The 24,552-nt window shown below is 38.2% G+C and overlaps 3 protein-coding genes across 5 annotated transcripts; 1 reads left to right on the top strand and 2 right to left on the bottom strand.

The window, feature by feature from the left end:
* Window positions 1-1,515: 1,515 nt before the first annotated feature.
* On the bottom strand, window positions 1,516-9,159 carry LOC131328914 (probable mitochondrial adenine nucleotide transporter BTL3). The gene is made up of 4 exons (XM_058361877.1): window positions 8,419-9,159; window positions 4,790-5,093; window positions 3,363-3,830; window positions 1,516-1,964 (listed from the first exon to the last, which is right to left on the bottom strand). The coding sequence occupies exons 1-4, from the start codon at window positions 8,862-8,864 to the stop codon at window positions 1,896-1,898; spliced, it is 1,287 nt and encodes a 428-aa protein (XP_058217860.1). The 5' UTR covers window positions 8,865-9,159; the 3' UTR covers window positions 1,516-1,895.
* A 1,657-nt stretch (window positions 9,160-10,816) lies between these two features.
* LOC131328915 (synaptonemal complex protein 1-like) lies at window positions 10,817-19,756 on the top strand. Of its 3 annotated transcripts, XM_058361879.1 has the most exons (21): window positions 10,818-11,252; window positions 11,344-11,393; window positions 11,669-11,876; window positions 11,980-12,105; window positions 12,270-12,368; window positions 13,827-14,503; window positions 14,585-14,833; window positions 14,913-15,041; window positions 15,131-15,199; window positions 15,281-15,391; window positions 16,053-16,160; window positions 16,248-16,358; window positions 16,423-16,509; window positions 17,751-17,840; window positions 17,939-18,046; window positions 18,427-18,513; window positions 18,642-18,701; window positions 18,878-18,978; window positions 19,168-19,221; window positions 19,312-19,402; window positions 19,511-19,753. In XM_058361879.1, the coding sequence occupies exons 1-18, from the start codon at window positions 11,111-11,113 to the stop codon at window positions 18,974-18,976; spliced, it is 2,610 nt and encodes an 869-aa protein (XP_058217862.1). In that variant the 5' UTR covers window positions 10,818-11,110; the 3' UTR covers window positions 18,977-18,978; window positions 19,168-19,221; window positions 19,312-19,402; window positions 19,511-19,753. The 3 variants fall into 3 exon arrangements, with proteins under 3 accessions (XP_058217863.1, XP_058217862.1, XP_058217861.1); XM_058361880.1 differs by having other exon boundaries at window positions 10,817-11,252; window positions 17,775-17,840; window positions 19,168-19,402; window positions 19,511-19,756; XM_058361878.1 differs by having other exon boundaries at window positions 19,168-19,402.
* Window positions 19,757-21,455: 1,699 nt separating this feature from the next.
* Window positions 21,456-22,281, bottom strand: LOC131328917 (uncharacterized). The gene is made up of 2 exons (XM_058361881.1): window positions 21,996-22,281; window positions 21,456-21,889 (listed from the first exon to the last, which is right to left on the bottom strand). Exons 1-2 carry the CDS (start codon window positions 22,224-22,226, stop codon window positions 21,716-21,718), a joined length of 405 nt encoding a protein of 134 aa, XP_058217864.1. The 5' UTR covers window positions 22,227-22,281; the 3' UTR covers window positions 21,456-21,715.
* Between the last annotated feature and the right edge of the window lie 2,271 nt (window positions 22,282-24,552).

Genomic DNA, 24,552 nt, shown 5'->3' on the forward strand with positions numbered 1-24,552 from the left:
ATTTGCTTAAGACAAAAAAAGCACACCATAGGCATAGGGATCCCAATCATTACTGTCGATCTTATAAAAGATTGGCTGGATCCGAGGCTTGTTAAGGGTGTATGGTACACCTCAAACAAGAGATGTGTACTGAACCATCCTGTAAGTGTTCTTTTTGTGGGTTATGACTCGTGACAATTGACAAATGGTAAAGGTAGAGTAAGCGTTATGTTATTGGTGATGCTGAAAGTATAAAATAAGCTGCTCATCCTGCATGTGTATCATGAAACAATAATTCTAAGTATCCGAATAATTACTCCAAAAATGCCGTAAAAAGATAAATCAATGGTTCAAATTCACATAGTAGCATTGACTTATCTTTTCGGGGCATTATCAGGGTAATTTCTCAGAATATGTAGCATTGCTTATCACGAAATATAACAAACCAAAGCAAACCAAAGCAAACAATAAATGAGAATTGGCTGTAGGTTTGGGTGACAATACAACAAAAGAAACTTTAGATGTACCATCGGCCAATGTGCCCGTTTCCGAAATTTTTGAGAGCAGAGATTATGAGATTCTAGTCTCTAAAAATCACCAACTTTTTTTGAAGCTATTTTAATTTTTAAGGAACAAAGGCTGATTTTTTGGAAGCTACAAGTTAGATATTTTACAAATTCTAACGAGCTGTAATTAGCATAAAGACAAAAAAAATGCTTGTTGTTTAAACAATTACCCATTGGTCAAGGACAAAATGGACTAATCCACAGCGAAAAGCTTATTTTGCTGTCTAATTACTCGGGAGCCCTGGCAATGTAGTCGACGCATTAAAATGAATTTAAAAAACGGGGTGATTTCAGGGACACTTAAAAAAACACTTCAAAGTTTCCGATCAAATTTTGATAATCAAGCCATTCAATGTGTTTAAAACGTGTTTTTAAAGGTACTCACGAGAAATCAACTCAAAATACGATCGAGAAGTGTTTGATCAAAACAGTTTTTTCATAAAACAATATATATAGACATTTATGAAAAACTGTTTGCATCAAGAACTTCCCAGTCATATTTTGAGCTGATTTCTCGTGCATTCACTTAAAAACACGTTTTAAACACATTGAACGGTTTGGATCATCAAAATTTGATCAGAAACTATGAGATTGAGATTTTAGGTATTTTTTTAGGTGTCCCGGAACCACACCATACGGGGCGGGGAAGTTACCCACGAAATATAAGAACAAACAAAACAAACAACTAACATGAGAAAAGAAGGCAATCCATAGATTGACTTGCCCCGTCAAAATAAACACCAACAGGCATTGTGGAGTGGCTGGTAACCAAACTAACCTGCTTCTCACTCTTTAGAAAATAATCTATCAGAAAATAAGAGCCAAGGGTAATCTTATGAAAGCAGAACCACATAAAACCACCGGAACGACAATTCTCACCAACTGATCTGGACAGATATAACAATCCCTGTTAAAGGTTTGACATGGACTACCCAAAACTACAAAACTGGAAGTAGAGAGTGAAATACAATTTTTGTCAAAACATCTTTGCTACTGCATCGTCTTTATATTTCTGTTTATAACATAAAAAGGACCATACACTTGTAATAAGTGAGCTTGTTACCACTGATAGGCTACAGATGGGCAAGGATATTATTCTGCACAAGGATAACAAGACCTTGAAGGAAACTCCAAATTTACAATCGTTAATCGTGTTGTGTTTCATTGTCAAGACGAAGGTAACGAGATTTGTGAATCACAATTTACAAGAGAGAATCCAAATGAAAACTGCACCTTATTCATCTAGAGAGAGATGGATAGGGAGAGAGAGAGTCGGTGGCAATCATTTTAGTTCTGACTCTAGACTTTTCTCTGGTAGTTATCTTTGACTTGAGTGCATCTGTTCTCAATTTATTCCACTTTGAGAACAATCTTCATGAACTCATAGACAAAGTAACTTATAGCAGCTGAAGGTAAGACCTGAATATATTTCAAAACAAAAGGATGTGCAAGAATTACAAACTCTAGTACCCTAATGAAAAGTTGCAGTATTCAAAAGATCACCAGCATTATGAGTGAACTTTTTAACAAAATTCAACATATAGGGAGACAGTTAAATATGCGGTGAATATTCAACAGAAAGATCATTAACGGTAATGGTTGATCTATTCTATTGAAATAGATGTGCATTGGAAACTTAAGAAATGGTCACATGAACAAAGATAAAAACACCATTAATTCCACTTAGAACCCCACTTTGAAGAAAGAGTCGGAAAGACCACATCATGCAAAACTAACAGAGACCACTTTCATTCCCATTAGCATTTCAAATGTGACTCATGCAAGTCGACACCAGATGCATCAGCTCAAAGAAATTAGATTTCATATGGGATACTGGTTAAAGACACATCCGAGAATGGTATCTATGAAAGGATCTTGCTAACCACCGCCCACAATTGCAGTGAATATACTACAAAAATGTCCAGCTTTCCAATGAAGGTTTCACTAATTCCAACCTACTTTTCCCGTTAAGCACACACTTTTCGTATTTCGATACACTTTCTCACATTTATTGAGGTTATTTAACACCCCTTGGGCGATGGTTACCATAGTGAAATACCTGCGTAGATGAAGAAAAATTTGATGAAGTGGCCACAAAGCTGTTACATGAACTCAGTCAGGTGCGGTGAGTTAGATTCATTTACTTTGCATCTCAAGGACATGGGGACATGTCAAAATATTCATAATCTAAGAACCACGGACACTTAAAGAAGGATAAGTGTCCATGTCTGACACGTGTCGGTGTCGAACACTGAAACTTCTCGGACACTCTCTGACACTTGTCTGATACTCTTTTTTATAATCTAGTACAAATCTTGTTTATGCCTTGGAGCATTTCATGCATAATCGTAGACTTCTATAACCAAAAAGCCTTTCTAGGTTAATGTCTAAATAAGTATGCCGGACACCAATCTCATAATATAATCTGAGCGTTGAATGTCCATGGTATTTCCCATATTTTGAAGAGTCCATGCAACATAAAGGCACAAAGGAAATGTCAAGAGGGCATATTTTAGTTAATCCCTCATAGAAATGAGAGTAAGAAATGCATAATAGACATCCATTCCATGAGGATATCCTTGACTGTCAAATTTCAAAATTTATTCAGTCATGCCTGCCTTATTAACTATCTTAGGCTCTTAGCACTATTAGCGGCTGTAACAAGTTCTCAAAGACTGACCAAGTGCAATCTTAGAGCCATTAACTACGGCAGAACATCAATAGAACAACATTCTGACAATGGATGACAGAACATGATATTAAAGAATTAGTTGTGCATCAACATAACTAGAAATCAAGAGCAGTGCATCCACATACCTGCAATAAACTAGGAAACAGTCCTGCATAGAGAGCTGGAATGCCTCCTCGCTCCACTATCTTGACAAAAGTCGCCAATGCACTTAATTTGTTTGCTTTACTTTGTAACTGAAGCTGCCTCCGGAGAACTTCAAATGGATAGGTACTAGCCTCGGCACAAGCACCAGAAATAGCCCCATGTAGCAAGGTTCGGACGGGTCCCAACTCCAGCTGGTCTAGAGCACTCAGTTCCTGGCCCTGTTCCTTCATGTACTGAATCCTTTTCCTTCCCTCAGGTGAATGCAGATAAGCTGATTTCAATATATCATACACCCCGTAGAAAACTGCACCTGAAGGAGCCACACTCATAATAGAGGGCAATAAGCCCTTGTAAAGAGAGAAGAACCCTTCAGTCAGGATAACATTGCGGAAAGCACCCACCACACCACCCAAAGCTTCCCCACCAGGTGCCACCAATTTTGTGCGGATCTGAAAATTTCAATTACAGTAGCTTTAACGCATACTGAGGAAGTAACTATGTAATTCCTATTTCTATAAAAGAAGAAATTCAACTTTTAAATATGATATGCATTGAGTCAATTGAGGGGAAAGTTCTGCATTATTGGCTGTTAACCTTGTCCCTCTCGCAGGGATCTAAAACCTTAAGAGTACTAACAGCAGTGATAAAAACCTTCCTTGAGGCAGGATTTCGGCACAGCTCTTTGACTCGGCCCTTGACCTTGAACTTCTTTTTGGCTGTTCTTCTGAACCGAAAGTCGCCTTCAAACTGATTCTGCCAAGAGGTGTCTGTTACTGTGGGTGCTTATTGCTGCAAGGATTGAAAAGATTACGAGAGATTTCCTTTGGACTTCGGTATCAGTAGTTCAAACAAGCACTTGCCCCCAAGTCTTTCAGCTTCCTAACTAGAGAACAAGATATTTAAACTACATATACATACTATGCATATACGTATGTGCATAGTATGTAAATGTTGGAGATATTGCTACCTTACGAATGCCAACAAAACGTTCAAGCGAGACTACATTTCAATCCCAGTCAATCAAACTGTTACCCAGGCGAAACTACTATTTCTAAAAAGGCTCTAGTGAGGAAGAGTGTATCTGAATCATGATTGAAATAAACAAGAGACGCTGATTCACGCAGTGCCATCCTCATTCGTTATGCTAATAGCAGCCGGAAAAACACAAGTAAAAACATAGTAATAGGGTAACATGAACAACAAACATTTTGAATGAATAGGTAGGTTTACGTGGTCTCAAGTTGCAACATCCTCACTACAATGACCGTCATCAATATTTTCTTTTTCTTCTTACTTCGTGCTGTTCTTAGAGTTATTAATTTCTACTTGCAGAAGGACCAATAAGCGCAAGTACATCTCCCTACAGTAATGCATGCAAAAAGGAAAAGAAACATCTCCTGTCACATACAGTGTCCAGTGGTAAGCAGAGCATAGATGCAGTAATGCCAGATGCCGCACCAGCAATAAACCTCTCAAAGTTTGTGACTTCTTCATTGCCAGAGAATCTGAGGAATTGCTTCCTGTATGAATCATAACAATAAAAGTTGATTGCCTTAAATGGAGCTGTGCGAAGTATGTTGACCAAGTTCCCCTTCCAAAATCCCCTTAAGCCTTGCGAAGCTGCAATGCTTTTGATCAGCTCAAAGAGATTCTTCTGCTCACCCCGAACCATATATTCAAGCTTTAGTCTCTCAAGTGGTGCAACGAGAGTTCTGACAAAAAATCCAATTTATGCACACATAAAAAAGTGAGACAGATCCCCAACTAAATATCAGACAAAACAAAACAGATCATAGTTCGAGACTCAGTTCCCCGTCTGTGTCCCGGAAGAAGCAAATGGGAAACATCATATGTTCAATCTCGAATGACGTGTTAATGTTTTACAGCAATTTCTTGAGGAACACAACAAAGAGCAGAGGCAGGATTTTATTCTCCAGAATTGAAACTTCTTCAAGAGGAGAATTCTGCACAATTTCACAATTACCACTGACAAACACGCAGAACTAAAATAGCGGAGTCTAAATTAACAGGCAATGTAGGATTTCACAAGCTAAATCAAACCAAAAGCATAAAACATATGGCATTTGTCATTTAAAAGCCAATCATACATAAGCACAAGGTAACCTGAAACCCAGAGTCCTAACTTCAGTAAAACGACTAAGAACAGTATAAGAGAAGTCTTTTTCAAATCAAAGGAAAAGTTCTTATCAATTCCTAACCAAAATCAAATCAGTCCTCATATTGGAAAACAAAAAGCACGCACAGTGAGCATAAATTATTGATCAAGGCTCCTCAAAGTTTTTCAAATTGCATGGCTCTATTCTCCAGGAGACAAAATCCGATCTGGTAATCAAGCCGAGTAAGGCCAACATCATTATACGGGACATAAAGTTGGGTAGCTAAGAGACAACACCTAAATAAGATATTGTAGCTTAAATAAGAAATGCTAAGGTGGATTGCGGTAAAACCATTAAGACTAAAAGAGATAGGACAAGAAATGAAAACATGCATGAATTGGTAGGGGTAGCACCAAGTGAAGATGACTTGCCGAGCTGAACGAAAGAAATTGAAGATGAGTTGAGAGAGAGAATAGCCTAAGGTATTTTTATCACATACGATGAACAAATAAAAAAATTTGAAAACCAATAATATTATCGTCAATGGCAATGTTTTGGGGTAGGGGAGGCCTAAATTAACATGGGATGCAATTGTTAAAAAGTGTATCAATTTAGCAAACTTCTTGGAAAGTATGGCCCTCGACACCGCAGAATGGAGCAAAAGGATTCATGTAGCTGACCCAAATTGATTGGACATAAGGCTTAGTTGAATTTGTTGGTAAATTACATGTGAAACGGAAGACAACTTTTGATATTTTATCAGAAGTGAGAAATGAAACGTTTACTGCAAGAAACATGGCACATCCCTGCCCTTTCATGGTGGTGCATGAGGAGTTTAATAATTACTGTAACAGAAGCAATAGCGTCCAGTGAAAAAGAAGTGACAAACCATTACTGTTTTATACCATAGGACAAATTGTCTTAATAAATTCCCTAAAGCCACCTGTCCCACCACCTTAGTAAGATGGGTCGAGTTCTCGAGTGTCTACGCATGGTGATGTACATTTCAATGAAGAAACAAAAGAGTTGACAAAGATGAAAGGAATTTTCAGATGAAGCTGTAAGTCAACAGATATATTCTTTTTAATCAGTACGAGCTTACAGGAAAATGCCCAAAATGTTTACATAAATTTTTAGCTTCTTAAGTCAGAGAAGTAAAATGGGCAACTACAACCGTAATGAACATACTGATTTCAAGGTTTGGGCAATCTAGATCAGATGGGGCATTCACCACCCATCACCTGTATCATGCAAGTCTAATTTCCCATAACTTGACAAATGTGTACAGAAGAGAGACTAAGATCAACTCACCAAATCCATAAGACTAAATTCAGATAAGCATGAGAAAAAAAAAGGTCCATGTTTGTCCAGTCATAAACAAAGAAATTTGCCATCCCTACTTATTGCAACTGGACTTTGAATCTTGCCAAATTGTTGTAAATTGTAGGAGAGCATTTGCATAATATAACGATAACTACAACACGGGTCTCTTATAGACAATGTAACACTGCACCAAAAATTACAATTGCAGCAACTAAACTGAGACCAATTACAAAAGCAAGAAAATTTACTCAAGAAATAGCCACCACATATCTGGAACAAATAAACTAACAAACTCCTGTACGAGGGAGAAACTCAATCTTTGCCATCGTAAAAAAATTTACCCCTCACCTCCCAATTACGCGTGTACTAGAATACCCAACAAAAGCTAAACCAGTTGGTCTCCAAATTTGCTTTGCCTATACATAGCTGTTTTGAAAAAGCGTTTCTACATGGTATGATAATGTCTTTTACCTCATTTGACTTAATACTTTGGAAATTGAAATTGTATTTCAGCAATAGTCAAAAGATAGATGATAAAGCCATGTTAAAAGCTTCAAAAATCTTCCAATATAGAATAGAACATACCACGGATAAAAGGAGAAACAGTTATTGCCACTGTGGCAACAACCCAAGCAACAAATGAGCAACCATTTCAGTATCTCCAATGTGTAGCCAAATTCCTTGCAGAACCTATACTTTGGCTCATACTTGTAAAAGGCAGTCCTAGGCCCAAAGTGCATCAAGACTCACCCTTGGTGCCTGGAGGGTGCCCAGGCGAGGCCTAGGCGACCAAGGAGAGCGCCTTTAGAATAGTGCAAGGTGCGTGCCTGTGAGCCTCTTTCAGTTCACACCAAATTTAATTCTGAAGGAAAATTGTACACCACATCCATCTCTCATATCTCAGTCGAACAACTCAAACAAAACGATCCCTGCCTCTGTTACAGCGTCGATCTCTGAACCTCCATTTGGCGTCGATCTCTCGTCTCTTTCCAACCACGGAAATTGTGAAAAATGGATAATTAGTTGGTTTAACTTCATTTCATATATTGGAAGATCGTCTTTTGTTGAATTTGGCGTTTTAGTTATTCTCTATGCAACAGTTTTTGACCTATTGGCATTTGGTAGATGTTTTTATTGATTTTTTACAATGTATACTTTCGACACTTCATTGTAGTAATGTTTTTTATCTGGAATATTAGTATATGCCTTTTTTTTTTTTCCTCCCCCAATTGTGCCTCACTTCAATTAGGCCCGCGCCTCGTCTTGCGCCTAGACTCCCAACAGAACCGTTGCGCCTCGGTGCATCTCTCGCCTTTAATAACTATGCTTTTGCTAGATTACTCAAAAATTCAAGTCCAGTGGCCAGTTTGTATCGAAATTTTATTGTTACCATGGGTTGTGCAAAACTTAGCACAGATTTCTCTCTTAACCAAATTCTCTCTTTATATCCCCTGATCGGGCCCCGCTCTAGCTAAATTTCTTCCTCCTATCTCTCTATCACCATTGAAGCAACATTGCCAAATACTTATCTGCATTGTAGCTAGCCAGCAAATTACAGGTGTAGGAAATGAGGAAAGAGTAAAAGAAAAACGCAGACCTCGACACCATGGCGGACACAGCTCCGGACCAAAGATGCTTCGTGGTGTTCACCGCGCCACGTCGTCCCGGCCGCAGTCCCACCTTCTGCTTCTTTCCCCCTCCTCCAACCGCCGCCTCTTCCGTCTCCTTTGAGCTCTTACCTCCATCTTGCACAAAGTGCTTGGTCGAATTCCTCAGCAGCTCTTCGGTTCTGCTGACTGACGAACTCACGGACAAAAATTCACAAGCCGAAACCCTACTTCTCCGCCTGAGCCCCCCAAAAACAACCGGCTTACGACGACGACTAGAGGAATCTACAGAAAATACGTCAACAATTGAAGAGGAAACGGTGTTTTCGAGGAATAATCCTCCGACTCCGAGTAAGGAAATCGAATCGGTTGAAGCTCTGCAATGAGGCTGTTCGAACGAGGTAGAGTTTCTCAACAAGGCATCGAGTTCTGGCATTGGAAAAAATGCGAGGGGTAGTGTAACGTGTGTCGACTAATTTAGAGGTATAGTTAGGTGAAATGTATGGTAAGTATAATAATGAGTTTGCTATTTGGAGATTGGATTTCTAGGGTTTGGATTGGAGTTCGTCTGCCATTATGGAGGGAGGGCCAATGTTATGCGGATGACGTTGGAAGTTGGACATGAGGAAGAAGAGAGCGGCGGAAATGGAGCTTTGCTTCTATCGCCGCACACAGTATTCAATTCTATTTGCCCCACAGCTCGGAGGTGTGTAGACTGTAGAGTGACTGGTTCCTCGATTATTTTCTCACAACTTAGATTTCGTTAACGTGTTTGCATGGACGAGTACTGTCACGTGATTCTTCAAGGGTTATTTTCTACCCTACCTCGGTAAGATTTTAAATGTTTGGCCCCGCGAGAATATAAATTCGGAACTTTATAGAGGAACACTTCTTGCTTTTTCACAATCACTTAGCCAATTATTTTGCTAAAATTCAAATTGTAAATTTTTTAGAAATGTCCTCTTTACGCATAGAATTCCATATCCCAATCAGTTGTGCCAAATTAAACCTTTCAATTCAACTCTTGTTTTTAGTTACTGTAAGGGAGAGATTGTTCGTGTAGAAGCCATTGTGGATGAAGATCAGGGGGCAAATGAGACTTGTCACCCCCACAAAACAAAAGGAAGCACAAATATTCTTCAACCGTAGCCATTAGAACATCTTCAAGCATATTCTATATCTTGAAAATAGATAGCTAAAATTACTCTAAGGAAGCTCTCTATATTGGATATCTAAAATAGAGATCTAAGTTTGGGTCTCTAAATTTGAACACACATCTTCAAACAAGGCATTCACTTTCTTTTTTGTTAAAAAAAAGAATTAATTACTTTCATACTTTGTATTGCATCCGTCCAAAATTAGTATAGGTCTAGATTTTAACTCAGTGTTCTTCAAGATAGATATGCATAGTAGATGAAGTATTTAGGCCGTTCCACTTTCTAAAAAAACAGAACTTTAAGAAAAAGAAGGCAATTTTCAAGGTCAAAAATCATATATTTAAGCAAACAATTTTCCTACTAATATGGATCTTGTTTGATAGATCTCATTGAGATCTTTAATACGGTGTAAAAAAAATTTAAAAAATATTTTTCATTTTCGTTATATTTGAGTTTGAAATTACCTTCTTTTTGAAGAAGAAGGTTTTTGGAGAAAGTAGAACATGGATATTTCTATTAAAATCATCCTTTGTGTTATGAACTACACATTATGTTTTTAGATGACTTGGATCATCCAAGCGTGACCGTGATTACTTTCACGTAGGGTTGCAAATGAACCAAGCTATTCGTAAACTATTCTAGACTATACTCGGTAAATATTCGTTCAAATTCAGTTCGGGTACTAAACGAGCCGAACCTGAATCTCAATTTTAAACTCATGTAATAAATTAGCCGAACATGAACCTGGCAATATTCGGCTCGATTAGGCTCGAGAACTCGAAGTATATGTATATATCTCATAAAAATCTATGTATGAACTTATTTATGAACTTATTTATTTTATATATGTATGAACTTATTTATGTACGAATAAAAATCTTATTTTATAGTTCTAGACTTGTATAAGAACATAAAATATCTAATATTTTTGACTTGTTAAGGCTCGTGAACAATTTCGAGTTTCACTCAAATTATGGGAAGCAGGCTCGTGAACAAGTTTGAGTTTCATTCAAACCAAGGGAAGCTCAGGTTGCCAAATTTTCTTAGAGTTCGAGCTCAGTTTGAGTTCGCTTAAAAATTTAATGAACGGACTTGAACACTCTAAAACTTAACTCGATTCGATTTTTTTGCGGCCCTTCTTCCACGCGGCAGGACGGTGCGACCACCCACAGCTGATCAGAACATCCACTAAACCGTCCAACCGCCTCAGATGTTCCCAAACAGAGCCCTATAAATAGCACAACACTTCGCGCCCAATTCATTTCAACTACACAGTTTAACATTCTCAAAGACCTCCAGAGGCTCCTTCCCCTTGAGAGCGAACGATTCGACGAATAATTTCTAGGGTTTCAACTTCCGTTCATTTCAACTTCTCCAATCCAAACCTAAGTTCCTGAGTCGAGATCGAGGTCTTCGAGAACTGATTTCTAGGGCTTTTCTCGAGTTCATTTCCACGATTAAGCTCTACACTTCGAGAACGAAATCCTAGGGTTTTCTTTTGCCTAAACTTAGTACAGATCTCGAAATGAATAGGCTGGTAGGATTGTCAGGGATGAAGAACTTGGACCAGTTCAGATCATCGTTGTCAGGATCCGTTTCAGGAGCGGCGAAAACCTACTCGAATTCAGGTCCATCTGGAAGTTTCGCCAATTTGAAGCTCACTGCAGGTGCTTCATCGAAATCTTGCTCCGTCATTGAGTTTCTGTGATAAAAGTTGAATGTTTTTCTTGATCCTGTCATTGATTTGTTAATTTCCAGAGAAACTGGTTAAGGAACAAGCTTCTGCAAAAACTGATCTTGAATTGGCGGTATGAGGAATCTAGTTCTCATTCTGTGTGTGTGTGTGTGCACGCCGTGTGTGTTCCTGTATATCTGCGTGCTTGTGTGTGTGCTCGCGCGTGTTTGTCCCCTCATATGTGCGTGCGTGTGCGTGCTTGCATGCGTGTGGATTGCCCGTTCTCGAAATATGTTTGTATTTTTGTAGCGTGTGGAAGTGCAATTGCACTTCATGGAGATGTTGGGAGTATCTTCTTGCTCTGGTTAGATAAGAGAAATAATCTGGTCAGTAGTTTTAAAAATGCAGAATAATAAGATGAAGAAATTGACAGAGCATATTCATGCATTGGAAGAGAAACTGCAGAATGCATTTAACGAAAATGCTAAACTCAGAGTGAAGCAGAAAGAGGATGAGAAGCTGTGGAAAGGATTGGAATCTAAGTTCACTTCGACGAAAACTTTATTCGATCAATTAACTGAGACTTTACAACACCTAGCCGTTCAGGTTCATGATGGTAGGTTTTCTTTATTTATTTTTTTCTTTGTAACTCTTGGACTAGTAATTAACTTATTTGGATATTCTTAAGAATGGTGAGTATTCTATATCTTGTTCAACAGCTGAGAAAGACAAGGAATTCTTTGAAGATAAGCTATCATCCAGTGCATCAGCTATTGATAATTTGCACGACCAGATGAAGACTTTGTCTTTGAAATTAGAGTGTTCAGAAGAAACTGTTAGAAATTGTAAGTTATTCATGTTTTGTTGTTTCACAATAAATTTCATATCCATTTAAAAAATAAGGAAGCTGCTGAGGAGGAAGCTGATCAGTTTTCAGTATGGAACCAAAGATTTCTGCTCCTGTACTTCTTTAATTCATGGTTAACATGTGTTTGAGTTATGAATGTAGGCGAAAAAGAGTTTAAAGAACTCAGCATTGAGAAAGATGAGGTCGAGAAATCTTTTAGAAATGAACAGTGCAAAGCTGCCAATCTCATCGACGAAAAAGGTAAGAATCTTCGTGGCCACATGTTGTAGAGACCGTTCACCATTTACTGAAGTTTTTTGTGTATGAGATTCATTGCTTCTGTTGATGGCCTGTTTCTGGATTGGCCACTCTGGCAGCGTGTTGTAAAGAGAAGTTTATGGTTGGAAATTAATCAATGTGGGTGTAAAAGAATGCGATAAAGGATTCAAACTATTTTTTTGAATAACTAACTTTTTGAAGTACTTTGTAAAGTTTGTAATGCGTAATGCAACTTGAATAAGCTCCATGCTAACACTTTGAGGTTAAAATACCTACATGTTTGTATAATGCCTCATGTGGCCTTTTCTTTTTTGAGAACTTTCTAGAGATTAGACCAAAACATAATTTGAGACTAACTGAACTATTGTTTGCTTGCTGAGTTGAATTGAGCTGGTTTGTATGATCAGTTTGCTGCTGCTGCTGCTGCTACTGCTGCTACCTCCCTCTTCAGATAATGATATGAGTCCTTTACGCATTTAACATAATGACTTATTTGACGGATTTCAAAACATTTAATACTATATTGCTCCTTTTGAGTCTTTAATGCTCATCAAAGATTTCTTCTTTTGGTGCTGAAGGATAGGAGTATGTTATAACGTATTTCGTTGCATTTGTATATTCTCCATCACTGATTTGTTACTGCAAACTAATTTTTTTCCCAAGGGTAGGCATGGATATAATTCGGGTGCAAAATTTTCTCTCATTTTTGGACGAGCAGTTGGCAATTCTATTTTCTTTTTTGAGTTTTGTCTCTCAATGGTGATTGCATGCAGATATATTACTCTCTAAATACTTTGGACTTGGTTTGGCAATCCTTTCCTCTTTCACTTTTGGCCACCCCATGAGTCATGACCTGGCAATTAGAATGATACATCTCTCGCCAATTCCATGTCAAAACATGGCAATTCTCCTAACACCTCCATTTGATCAAGTCCTGCTAAGGGGTCATATCTAGCCAAATTTATCTCGTGAGTCCTTCAGAGGGAACAAGAGTGCAAGTGTCTAAGTTGGAATAGTTTCTACTTTAATTGCGGTTATGGTTTTGCTCACACTAGATACAATATTTGGACTCTCATGTTGTAACCCTCCTTGGGAGGTGCATCACATACAAGGATATTATGGCATTCCAAATCTTGGGATACAAGTAGAAATGTCTTACTCTTAGTCTGGCTGTTTTCTACGACTTGGATCGAACACCAGACTATGGTTTGTCTCAAGACTAGGTCTGGCTGTTTCCATGGATTTTGTTTTTTTTAAGCTGATGATGTGCCGTCCCGATTTGGAAGAGATGCGCAGACAGTAGTAATCAGCACTTATATGCTTGCAGAGGTGTTTCGTTTGAATTAGTGTCCAGGAGTTTACAAGTCTTTCACTTATATAGTAGGAAACTGCTTCTGATTTTTGTTTGATTGATAAAAGTGCGCCTTGCCTTGAACTCAGATACTATGATCAAGCATTTGGAAGCTACTGTAACAGCTGATAGGTTGGGTATGGAGAGCTTAAACTCGAAGTTGGAAGAGTTGCATTGTGAGTTGAGATTCAAGGAAGATGACCTCAAACACTTGAGAATCTCAGAGGACATGTTGGAGAAAGAAAAGAGTGATCTTCTAACTAGCAACAAAGAATTTGCTAGCAAACTAGACAAGGCACTCCAAGAGATAAGGAACCTTGAAGATTTTGCCAATCTGCTGGCTGCCAAGTTAAATGAACTTGATAAACAAAGTTTGACTTTTTCAGACAAGGTTGTTCAGTTAAACTCTTTGTATGACTCTTGCTTCAAGTTGGTTCAGGAGGAGAAAGACCTTGGTTCTCAGTGTGCTAAAAAACAATATGATCAACTCCACAGTATGACTTTGCATGTTACATCAGAGAAAAATGCACTTCAAGTGGTGAATAAGGAGTTAACCAATACGATCATTGAACTTCGGAAAGGTCAAGAATTTGCAATGGTACAGCATGCGGAGGAATGCCGTTTAGCAGAGGAGAGAATTCGAAGGTTGGAATCTGAAGCAGAAAGTCTTCTTTCTAGGAAGTCTGAAATGGAATTGTTGCTTAACAAATCAGGGGGGGAAATTAAAACTTTATCAGAAAGTTTAATATTGTCCGAGAGTAAAATGGTAAATATATTAATCTACATGACTTTTGTTGGTGATATGCTGATATGCTTAACAAAATTGTTGCTTCTTTGAACCTTGCAGCAAGACTTGTTATTGAAAATTTCAGCATTGGAATCTGAGAGCAAAGATTCTACAGAAAAACTACAGGAAGAGATACAGAAAAAGTTGGAGGAAGTGGAAAGTTTACAAGAAGAAATTGATAAACACGAGCAGCATCGAGATTCACTGGAGAAGCAAGTTGGCCAACTTCAAACCACTCTAGACGAGAAGGAACAGCTTGTTCTGCAATCTACGGACAGAGAGAAAGAGCTGGACGATCAAAAAGCAGAGGTTTCTAAGATTAGAATGACCACATATTGAAATAATTTTTACCTCTAGCTCAGTGTACTGAATAAAAATACATTTGCAGCTTCAGGCGGCACTGGTAGATGCTGAAAGTAAACTTTCTGAAGCGAAGATGCAATACGATTCGATGCTTGAACGTAAGCAATTAGAATTGTCAAGACATTTGAAAGAACTATCTCAGAGAAATGATCAGGTGCCTCCCTTCTCCTTTTACGTTATATGATGTTTTAAAAGTGCTTGGACACATTTCTTTTGATTAAAACTGGGAGGAGTTGTCATCAGGCCATTAATGATATCCGGAGGAAGTTTGAGGTTGAGAAGCTGGAGAGTGTTACCGTTGAGAAAGAAAAGGTTTGGTCATAATCATTGTCATTTACATCGTCTGTTGGTCGTTAATAATGTTGCTGACGTGGTAACATTCTTGACCTTCAGGCTGATAAAGCTGTTCAAGAAATGGAAAGAAAATGTGACCAAAAGCTTGCAGAACACAAGGAGGAATCCCAACAGTATTTGATGTGTATACAGGAGGAACATGCTGCTTTGGTATGTATCCGATTCCAACTGCAATGATGGTTAACAGCAAATGGTCATTCATTATCTTTTATCTACAGTTTTAGCTTTTGACAGATTCAAATAGTCTCATAAACGATTCAAGCTACAGTTAAATGGCATTATCATTCATTGTACGACTTATTGTTTATGAGATTAAAATATCAGAAGTTGTGTCGTTATCCAATCTATAATAAACAATCTATAATAAAAAACTTTAAATAATATTTAAAAAACCAAAAAGCAAACCCCAAACCCTGCGGGACTAGATTTTTTTCGTCTTTTAGATCTTTATGAATTTCAACTTGTTCCAATGCTTCCAAAAGTCATTCTTCTTGGCACAGAATCACTCTTTTTCTTTCTCTAATTGCCTCAAACATGTATTCCAAGAGATGGTATATAAATTCCTCCTTCCTTTTAGCATTGCTTATATCAGGTGAAGCCAAGATTTTGTATATCAGAACATACATAAGCTTTGCGTTTACATACTGCCAGTTTATCACCCCTCTATCAGCCAGAAAAACATTAATGGTTTTGAAGGGACATTTTTGTTGTTTTTTTGGCACAGTGTTGCCCAAAAGTTGTTTCTAAGAACTTCTGAACAAAATTTTGCTGTTAAGTACAGAAGTTTGACTTTTGTATATCCATTTGGTAGATCACCTGTATCCAGCAGGAGCATAGTACAAAGGAATTGAACCTTAAATACAATCACAGTGATGAGCTAAAACGTGTTCAACTTCAAGCTGAAAATGAGTTGAGAGAGGTATATGTTTTCTATTGATGAGCTATGGGCAGCATTAAGAGTTTTGGTTTCAAGGTTTCAGTGGCTAACTTGTCAGAATTTATGTAGAAAACAACGCTACTGCGGAATGAACATGAAGTGCAGTTAAGGGCATTGAAATGCCAGCATGAAGATGAATGCAGGAAACTTCAAGAGGAGTTGGACGTCCAGAAATCCAAAGTATGTAACCTTTGTGCTGACAAAGTCATCAGTGGTTTTTCTTATTTGATCTGGTGTATAACAGGAGGACAGGCAAAGGGCGTTGTTGCAATTGCAGTGGAAAGTAATGAGTGACAAACCACCTGAGGACCAAGAAGTAAACTCAAAAAAGGTGAGACAGATTGCTCCCCCTGCGTCCTTCGCTGTATGTCTGAGTATGTGTCCACACTGATGCAAAGACTACCAATCTTTGGCGCGTATAAAAGCTAAACATTTTGGGTTTCTCCACATTTTGGTTTATTTTTCCAATTTAAATTCAGCTTATTTAACATGGGCATCACAAAAAATGAAAAAAAGGCTTGATCAATGTTTTTTGTCATCACTATCTTCAACTATTACTTACACAGCAAAAGCACAACATCAATTTACTTAGTTACTCTATTTTAAGTGCGTGCTTGAAAGCTACCTAGCCTACCTTCATTATGCCTTCTGTTAATGATGCTGGACAGCGATACCAATAGTTCTGTACAAATTATAATGGTAGGTCCGCTATACAGGTCCTTGATGCTCATGTATCATCAGGCCATCCCCAGTAACCAAGTCCAGCAGTTAGCTCTTATTTGTTTGAGTGTTCAGGAGAGATTTAGATTGTCTCTAAAATTGCATTATTGGGACCTTGAGCAACTCTTCTGCTTTGACACCTTCTGAAGATGCCTCTGAAGGCTTGTCTTCTATAGAGGTAGAAAGATAGGAAAAGTTGAAATTTTGAAGTGGTTAGGAGGACCGTCCATGACATAGCTGTACAAAATCGCTCTGAAGGATGATGCTCTGGAGTATATACAAAGAACAGAATATTCTACCGACAGATACATTTCTAACCCTTGGGAGCGCTATACTAGTATTGACGGAAACTTAGAACCATGTTTAATTATGGATTAGCTATCACACAGGTGTAAGAACTAGTGACTTGGCGCATATCATGGCTTATCACATACTCGGGCACTGTTAGATGTGTTTTTCTTCAGCCATACTGGAAAATGAAATTCAACTTCAAAGTAATTGTAAGGCTTAAAATGCTCAGAGGGAATGTGTGCATTCTTATTGTTTTGTTAGGATATTGGCTTTTAATGTGTGCATTCTTTAGTAGGGGTGACTGACTAATCTTTATCAGCCTCAAAGATATTCTGAGTTCTGAATTCTTAGAGTATTGGATTTCCTGCAGTAATTTTAGGAAGTCCATTTTAAGTTTAGTATGGCAATACAAGTTGTGAAGTTCCTGGCATGAGATTTTATTATGTTATTTTCTCTTGTGAAGTGTGCTAAATTACAACTGAAGTTATACCTTATAAGTCATACTCTTTTGTAATCATCTCTACTTTTGAAATGTGATTTTCTTTATTGTTGACATCTCAGAATCATTCTGTTTCGTCAACCAAGGTGAGAAATTCTGAAGGTGGCAGAAGAAGCCAACATGCTCCGGTCTCTGTGGAGAATGTACAAAAGGTGACAAGGAAGCTTCAATCAGTTTTCCCCTTCACTTAGGTTCTTTTTAAGGGTACGATAAATGTGAGATTAATTCATGATTTCATGGTCGAGTGTAGGATTCACCTTACCTAAAAGCAACACAGACACCTGTCTCAACCTTGTTGAAGAAAGTGGAGAAGGTGAATACTGGAAGTGTAATGAGTATTCCTAAGCACAGTAGGAAGGTGAGTCACTTCTCGACTCTGCTTTAGTTTATGAGAATACATATCTCGAAATGCACGTGTTCTATAAACCCTGAGGTAGGTGAATAGCATGATATCTAGAGAGGTCCACTGAAAATTTTAGTTTAGTTCGGACAACCTTCAGTTCAGTTGGGTTTGAGCAGTCAATAGGTTTTGATTCCTAGGGAGTCAAACTAATATTGTTTCACTGCAATCAGACAATAGGAAATTGGTTTGGAATCATCAGGGAAAGTTTCTTGAGTTAGGAGTTTGATCCATTCATACATATAAGTATATTGTTGTTTTTGACTTGTGCATACGTTCGGAGTGGACTCCTCCATTTTATTTCAGCCGTCTTTCTGGATTTGTCTATGGCCTGGCAGGTAACACACCGTGAGTATGAAGTTGAAACATCTAATGGTAGGACAATTACGAAGCGAAGAAAAACAAAGAGTATGGTCATGTTTGAGGTATATACGCTCTTTTTTTGTAAGCAACTGTTTCCATGTGCCTATATGGGAGATTGTTTGACTGAGAGCATAAAAAGCTGCTTTTGCATATTTTTTCCTCTTTGTTACCTTTTTGTATGACTTGGTAGGACCCAACAAAGCGTAAGAAGGGAACGCCAAAAGTTTCTACCCCCAGAGATGTTCGCAAGGTAACAAAATACTCTTAATTCAAGCAGTGGTACCAAATATGAACAGGATGGTGAACCGTCATAGTAAAATCAATGGAAAATTTTCTTTTCCTTTCTGTTACTTTTTTCAGCGTTATCAACATTGTATTCTTTAATTGTATATTTGTACTTTTCATCTGTGTCCAATCCTTATGAAGGGAATGAAGGGAGGGAATCCACACCCTTCCAACATAGGTGATTTGTTCTCAGAAGGGTCGCTGAATCCATATGCAGATGATCCCTATGCATTCGATTAGAGGTATCTCTATTTCAGTCTAATTGTCACCTCTTAATTTTTTCCTTTTTTGGTTCATTGAATTAGAGTATCTTCTTGAGCATTCTCTGTTTACAGTAGTTTTACATATGCGTGTATAAAACACATATAGACACATTCGTATGTTTTTACTGTCCATATTGATATGTCTTATTTGGTTTGGCTTGCCTGCAGGTTGCTAGTAAATAAATAAAGTGTCTAAGGATGGTTGGCCAAACATACATAATAGTATGGCTTGTTCGGTGCTTTACTTGATTCTTTTTTCTGCAATAAAATCTGTTCCATGGATTGAACCAATGACACAAAGCATTGAAACAGAGTATTTTTCTTTCCCATGTGTGGAATTCTCTACGGTAATTGTGGACTTCTGCACTGACGGAAGATGCATCAACTGCTTTATGTCCAAAAGGTTGGAGTATATTCTTCTTGTTTGCACTCAATTGAAGTAATACCTTCTATCTGTTGATACACCCGATTCTTCTGTGTCATAATATTGCTTCTGGACTTTCATTTTTAGGTTGTTGAATGCTCGAGTAGGAGAAGAATGGGAAAGGGACAGACATTTGAATTTTGTAAATAAACTTCTATATTTTCTATAATTGTCAAGAAGTATTCCAAATGAGGTCTGGTGGTGAGAGTAACAAACAATTTTCTGAATGGATGGTATCTGGAACTGATAATATCTGTGATTTGGTGGCACTGCTGATAATTGTTTTTTGGCTCAATAGAATATTTCATGTTGAACTTTCTCTCTTGAAATTTTCTATTTTAGAAATTTGATTCTGTAACATGCAATACGGGTGATTAGGTTTCTCTGCATGAGAAAAAACAGTTTATTTCCAGCATTAACTAGAGTGTTGGAGATAATATGACAAGACCTAGGGACCCAGGGTAGAGTGCATTTGTGTAGTTCGAGGATGTTGGGTCGAGACCGACCCGGATCTATACCACACACACACACACACACACACACGAGAGATTGAGAGAAAATTTTCACTATGTATGTAAATCACATATATATAAGCTACCTAAAAACTCTCCGGAAACCACAACCGGTTCCACTCCGAGGAGGCCACAACCGGGCACCCTCTCCCTCACATTGTGCACACACTCACACTAACACACTAGGGTTAGCAACATATATATAAGGGCTCGGGGGAAAAAACACCAATACCCAACGCTATAGATATTTACATAAAAACCCCACCACTATGGGTGGATCCCAACAAAGCTTGACACTAAGCAATATAACATGCTCCCTCGAATCCTACTGACCGACGGCGTCTCTAAGTACCCTGTAAAGTTTTGCCTTATTTTATGTCCTCGTCACATGCTCGTTGAACAACTTGCATTTTTTCTTTAATCCGAAAGATACTACGTATTGTTTGGGATCCCAGAAAACAGAAACCCATGTTAAAGAATGATACAAATGTTTCATACTTGTTAGATGAATCTTTTATATTTTTGTTGTTACCGTGCGAAAAATAGCTGAGGGATCTTATTTTTATCTTATGTAGTTGTGTACTTGGTGAGGAAAAGAGTAGTCCTCCAATCCAATGTGTTGTATCTGCAACTGGAAAGACTCGTTTCAACGGGCAAATACGAGTTTGGTGCTTTGTGCAATTGAAAATTTAAGAGGAAGTATTAGCATCTTGTTTTGCAAATCAATTTCACCATCATTTAGATTTGGTCATTAAGAAATTATTAAGCATGGTTGCTACTAATTAATTCATAAGCACAAATAAAGTGGCAGCAGCATATTGTTGACACAATATTGTAGCGATAATCTTCATTTCGAAGTCGATCCACCCCTCATCTGCTATTCTTTTTTTTTTTTTTTACATCTGCTATGCTTGAAAGTCCCTTTTCTTATACGTCGATTACAACATTACATCAAGTCTTGTTCAACAATGTATGTTTACTACTTATACCAGGAAAATAACCATTCCAACAGCATAACAAAAAATCACAGTTTATTCAGTTTCGGGTTATTCCAACGATATTGTTACCTCATAGAACTTACAACGAGCACAGTGCATAAGGGATATAAAACAACTTCCCACTGCGTGATACTCCATCAGATGCAGTGCGATTTCATAGAAATGATAAACGAGCTGAACACACTGAGTGCTGGATTGTTTGTCTTGAACACTGAATGAGCTTTAAAAAATGTATAAGCTTGACTTATTTATCAAACTAGATAAAAATCTCAAAAGAGCTTTAATCAAGTTGATCACCAACATCATTAATTGAATGAGCCGAACAGTAACTCAATCAAACTTTAGGTCGAAGCTTTAACGAACTTTTAAAAAGAATGCTAAAGCTTGGTTTGTGTTACGTAACAAACCGATCATAAATAAGCTTTTAACGAGCAAACACGAGCTTCAACTCAAAAAACTTGGTTTGTTTATCAGTCTTAAGGCCGCTAGTGCATGCAGTAATCAAAGTAGACGCATATGAGGTAGAATTCAAAATAAGCTTGTTTTTAATTTCTATTCATACCACTGCAATTAAAATGAAAGTGAGCTCTAAATGACGGACAATGCCGGCGATGTGGTGTTCATCTACAGCATGCGAAAGATCATCCTTGCTTATGCATACAAGCGACTATGTATGTAGTGGATCAAAATGTTTCCTAACAGTATTTCGAATTACTAGCTCATATCGATCTCAGATCGTCAGCGAACATGGTGTAATAGGTGATTACGATGTGACAAATTTCTCAGAGGAATTTGAGGACGAGCATCAAACAGAGAGTCCACAGAGACAGCAAAAGCACCATCTGCAGAAGCAACTCCATCACGCCGCAAAGCTTCACCCTCCGATTCTTCAATCTCTCCCTCACCAGTTTCCTCCTCAGATCCTCCACCGTCCTACTCAACTCCATCTCCCTTCCCTGAAACAGAGTAATTAATTAACCTCAATTTTTTCAGCGTCACTTATGTACATAGTGCAGAGAGAGAGAGAGAGAGAGAGAGAGAGAGAGAGAGAGAGAGAGAGACCTGGTGTTCGGTGAAGGTTGTTGAGTACGTTGAGCGATTTCGGGGGAATTTCAGACGCGAAAGGAACAATGCGGCTTTGGCGCAACGAACGGCGAGATGCGATCGCAGAGCTTCAGGTTGGTTTTCGATCCCAATCGCCTCCATTCTCTCTCTCTCTCTTGAAATTCTAGATTCGCAGACTGAGAAGGCGAGGGAAAGGATATTCACGCTTTGAAGCGATGACGATGGCATATGCTTCTGTTTGGAAATTGGAACAGGTTTGGCTGATTGTTCTCTTTTATAGGGCTCTTCTTCCCCTTGCAAGGAGTGGGTTATTTCGGTTTAGCATTAACACTTTGGAAATGATTTCTACCATCCTTTTTATTATTTATTTTTATTATGACACTTATTTTCTTGTCTTTTAGTGAGAAAATACATATAAAAAACTTTACTGAAAGACAAAAAATGAAGTACCATAACAAAAAAAGAGTGTAGAAATTATTTTACTTTACACTTTGCACCCTAAATGTTAACACTAGATACATAAAATTGCACCTTAATTCCCATTAAAGTATAACATTCTTTTTAATTATCACTAAGTCTAGGTATGTGCTGAGAACGTTTTAAGAGTTGAAAACGTCAAAGAACAAATTATCACTAAGTCTAAGCGTGTGCTAAGAACGTCTAAGAATGAATTACCTCGAAGTCTAGACGTATGCTGAGAATGTTTTCAGTGTTGAGATGAGAATGTTCTCAGTGCTGAGAACGTATGAGAATGTTATCAAAATTGAGAATGAATTACTACTAGCTCTGAAAACGTTCTCAACAGTCAACGCCGGTGGTCACCGGTCAATGCCGATATTTGGTCAACAGTCATCAATAGTACTGGTGGAGTAGTATTTTTAGCATAAAATATTGACTTACCTTAAGGGTGTATTTAATGATTTGGGCTTGACCTAGTAGAAATTACTTTGAATTTTCTGTACTTACACGTAAATAGCCCCTTAATTTTTAGGTTTTTTAGATTTTCTCTGTAACGCCCCGAATTTTGGGTACGTTAAAAAGATATTTTATTCATAAAATCAAATGGAGTCTGGCTCGTTATTACAATAAAACTCTCATGAGGGTACTTTTATTACACAAGGGAAGAGAACTAAGGTTCCTAACTACAGCTCCTCCTGCTCCTCCATCCTAGCCAGCTCTTCAGCTCCAAAGGCTTCCACGGTGAACTGTTCGTCTTGAACATCTACAAGGTCTGACACATTATACCGGCGTCACCACCAATATAATATGTCAGGGTCACCGAAAAGGCAACACCGTGAGCTACAATGCTCAATAGGGAAATCCTTACCCACCAACCTTAACTTACAAACAAGACTATAATAAAACATCAATTTTCACATGATAAGTATATACACAGTTAATCAATGACACATCCACATTCATTAATCATCTATCGTTGGTGTCCAAGATTTCCGGGTTTCTCCTACGCGACTCATCGTAGACTGTGTCAACAATTTCATTTACAAAATAACCTTTCAAAAATCATTTGCATTGGCTCCGTACCGCGGATAACCAAGCTACACACCTAACTTTCAAAATCATTTGCATTGGCTCCGTACCGCGGATAACCAAGCTACACACCCAACCTCGGTTCGGCCGCGCTGGTCTCCCGAGTATCCTCACAATGGTTCCGCCGCGCCAGGTTTTCATTGGCACACAAAAACATTTGCATTGGCTCCGTACCGCGGATAACCAAGCTACACACCCAACCTTCAAAATCATTTGCATTGGCTCCGTACCGCGGATAATCAAGCTACACACCCAACCTCGGTTCCGCCGCGCCGGTCTCCCGAGTATCCTCACAATGGTTCCGCCGCGCCGGGTTTCCATTGGCACACACACACACAACTCCATAATGCCACCCGAAATCGGTCATTATGTACTTTCAAAATATTTTCTTCCTCGAAAAATATTTCCTTTCATTAACCACACCCTAGGTGTCATGTTTTTACTTTCTCGGTTCTCGTGTCTCGTTACATGTATAGACTTCGCGGTAAGCATGAAACATACTAATAAGATCATCCAATTCTATACTACTTATCATGCTAAATCATCACTTATAGCATAACGCCACACGTACGGACGCCCTTGGAGTGTATCACTTATGCTTTATTCAAAGCACAACGCCACATATACGGACGCCTTTGGAGTGAAATCACTTATGCTTTATCACACCACAAGTAATACAAGCAATTCATATATGCATACTCATAATCATCTTAAAGATCAAAATACAAGTACTTCTAAACAAACGATAAGTAAGTAAATAGGAATAACCTACTTTATACTTGAGGTGAATGATAAGGATAACTACATATACGTAGAGTTAGGGGACAAGGAATCCTACTTATACGTTGAATTAGTGGACAAGGGACTCTACCTTACTTCTTGGCGGTAGTGACGGCTTACGGAAAGTTAGTCGGCGGTCGGACGGAGTAACTTCCTACAGTGGTTTCCGGTAGCTTTGAAAGAGAAAGGTTTCTCTCGAAATTTGACCTTGACTATTACTACTACT

The sequence above is a fragment of the Rhododendron vialii genome, chromosome 6a (assembly GCF_030253575.1).
Source record: "Rhododendron vialii isolate Sample 1 chromosome 6a, ASM3025357v1".
Lineage (NCBI taxonomy): Eukaryota > Viridiplantae > Streptophyta > Magnoliopsida > Ericales > Ericaceae > Rhododendron > Rhododendron vialii.

What these genes read in the sequence shown, in the direction of transcription:
- LOC131328914 (XM_058361877.1), bottom strand. Translation starts at nt 8,864, where the DNA reads ATGCCAGAACTCGATGCCTTGTTGAGAAACTCTACCTCGTTCGAACAG. An exon ending in TCTGCTTACCACTGGACACT is followed by an intron (nt 3,831 to 4,789) that starts GTATGTGACAGG and finishes TGAAATTTTCAG; the next exon opens with ATCCGCACAAAATTGGTGGC. An exon ending in TGTTTCCTAGTTTATTGCAG is followed by an intron (nt 1,965 to 3,362) that starts GTATGTGGATGC and finishes AAATATATTCAG; the next exon opens with GTCTTACCTTCAGCTGCTAT.
- LOC131328917 (XM_058361881.1), bottom strand. Translation starts at nt 22,226, where the DNA reads ATGCCATCGTCATCGCTTCAAAGCGTGAATATCCTTTCCCTCGCCTTC. An exon ending in CAACCTTCACCGAACACCAG is followed by an intron (nt 21,890 to 21,995) that starts GTCTCTCTCTCT and finishes ACTCTGTTTCAG; the next exon opens with GGAAGGGAGATGGAGTTGAG.
- LOC131328915 (XM_058361878.1), top strand. Translation starts at nt 11,111, where the DNA reads ATGAATAGGCTGGTAGGATTGTCAGGGATGAAGAACTTGGACCAGTTC. An exon ending in AGAAGAAACTGTTAGAAATT is followed by an intron (nt 12,106 to 12,269) that starts GTAAGTTATTCA and finishes TTATGAATGTAG; the next exon opens with GCGAAAAAGAGTTTAAAGAA. An exon ending in CTGAAAATGAGTTGAGAGAG is followed by an intron (nt 16,161 to 16,247) that starts GTATATGTTTTC and finishes GAATTTATGTAG; the next exon opens with AAAACAACGCTACTGCGGAA.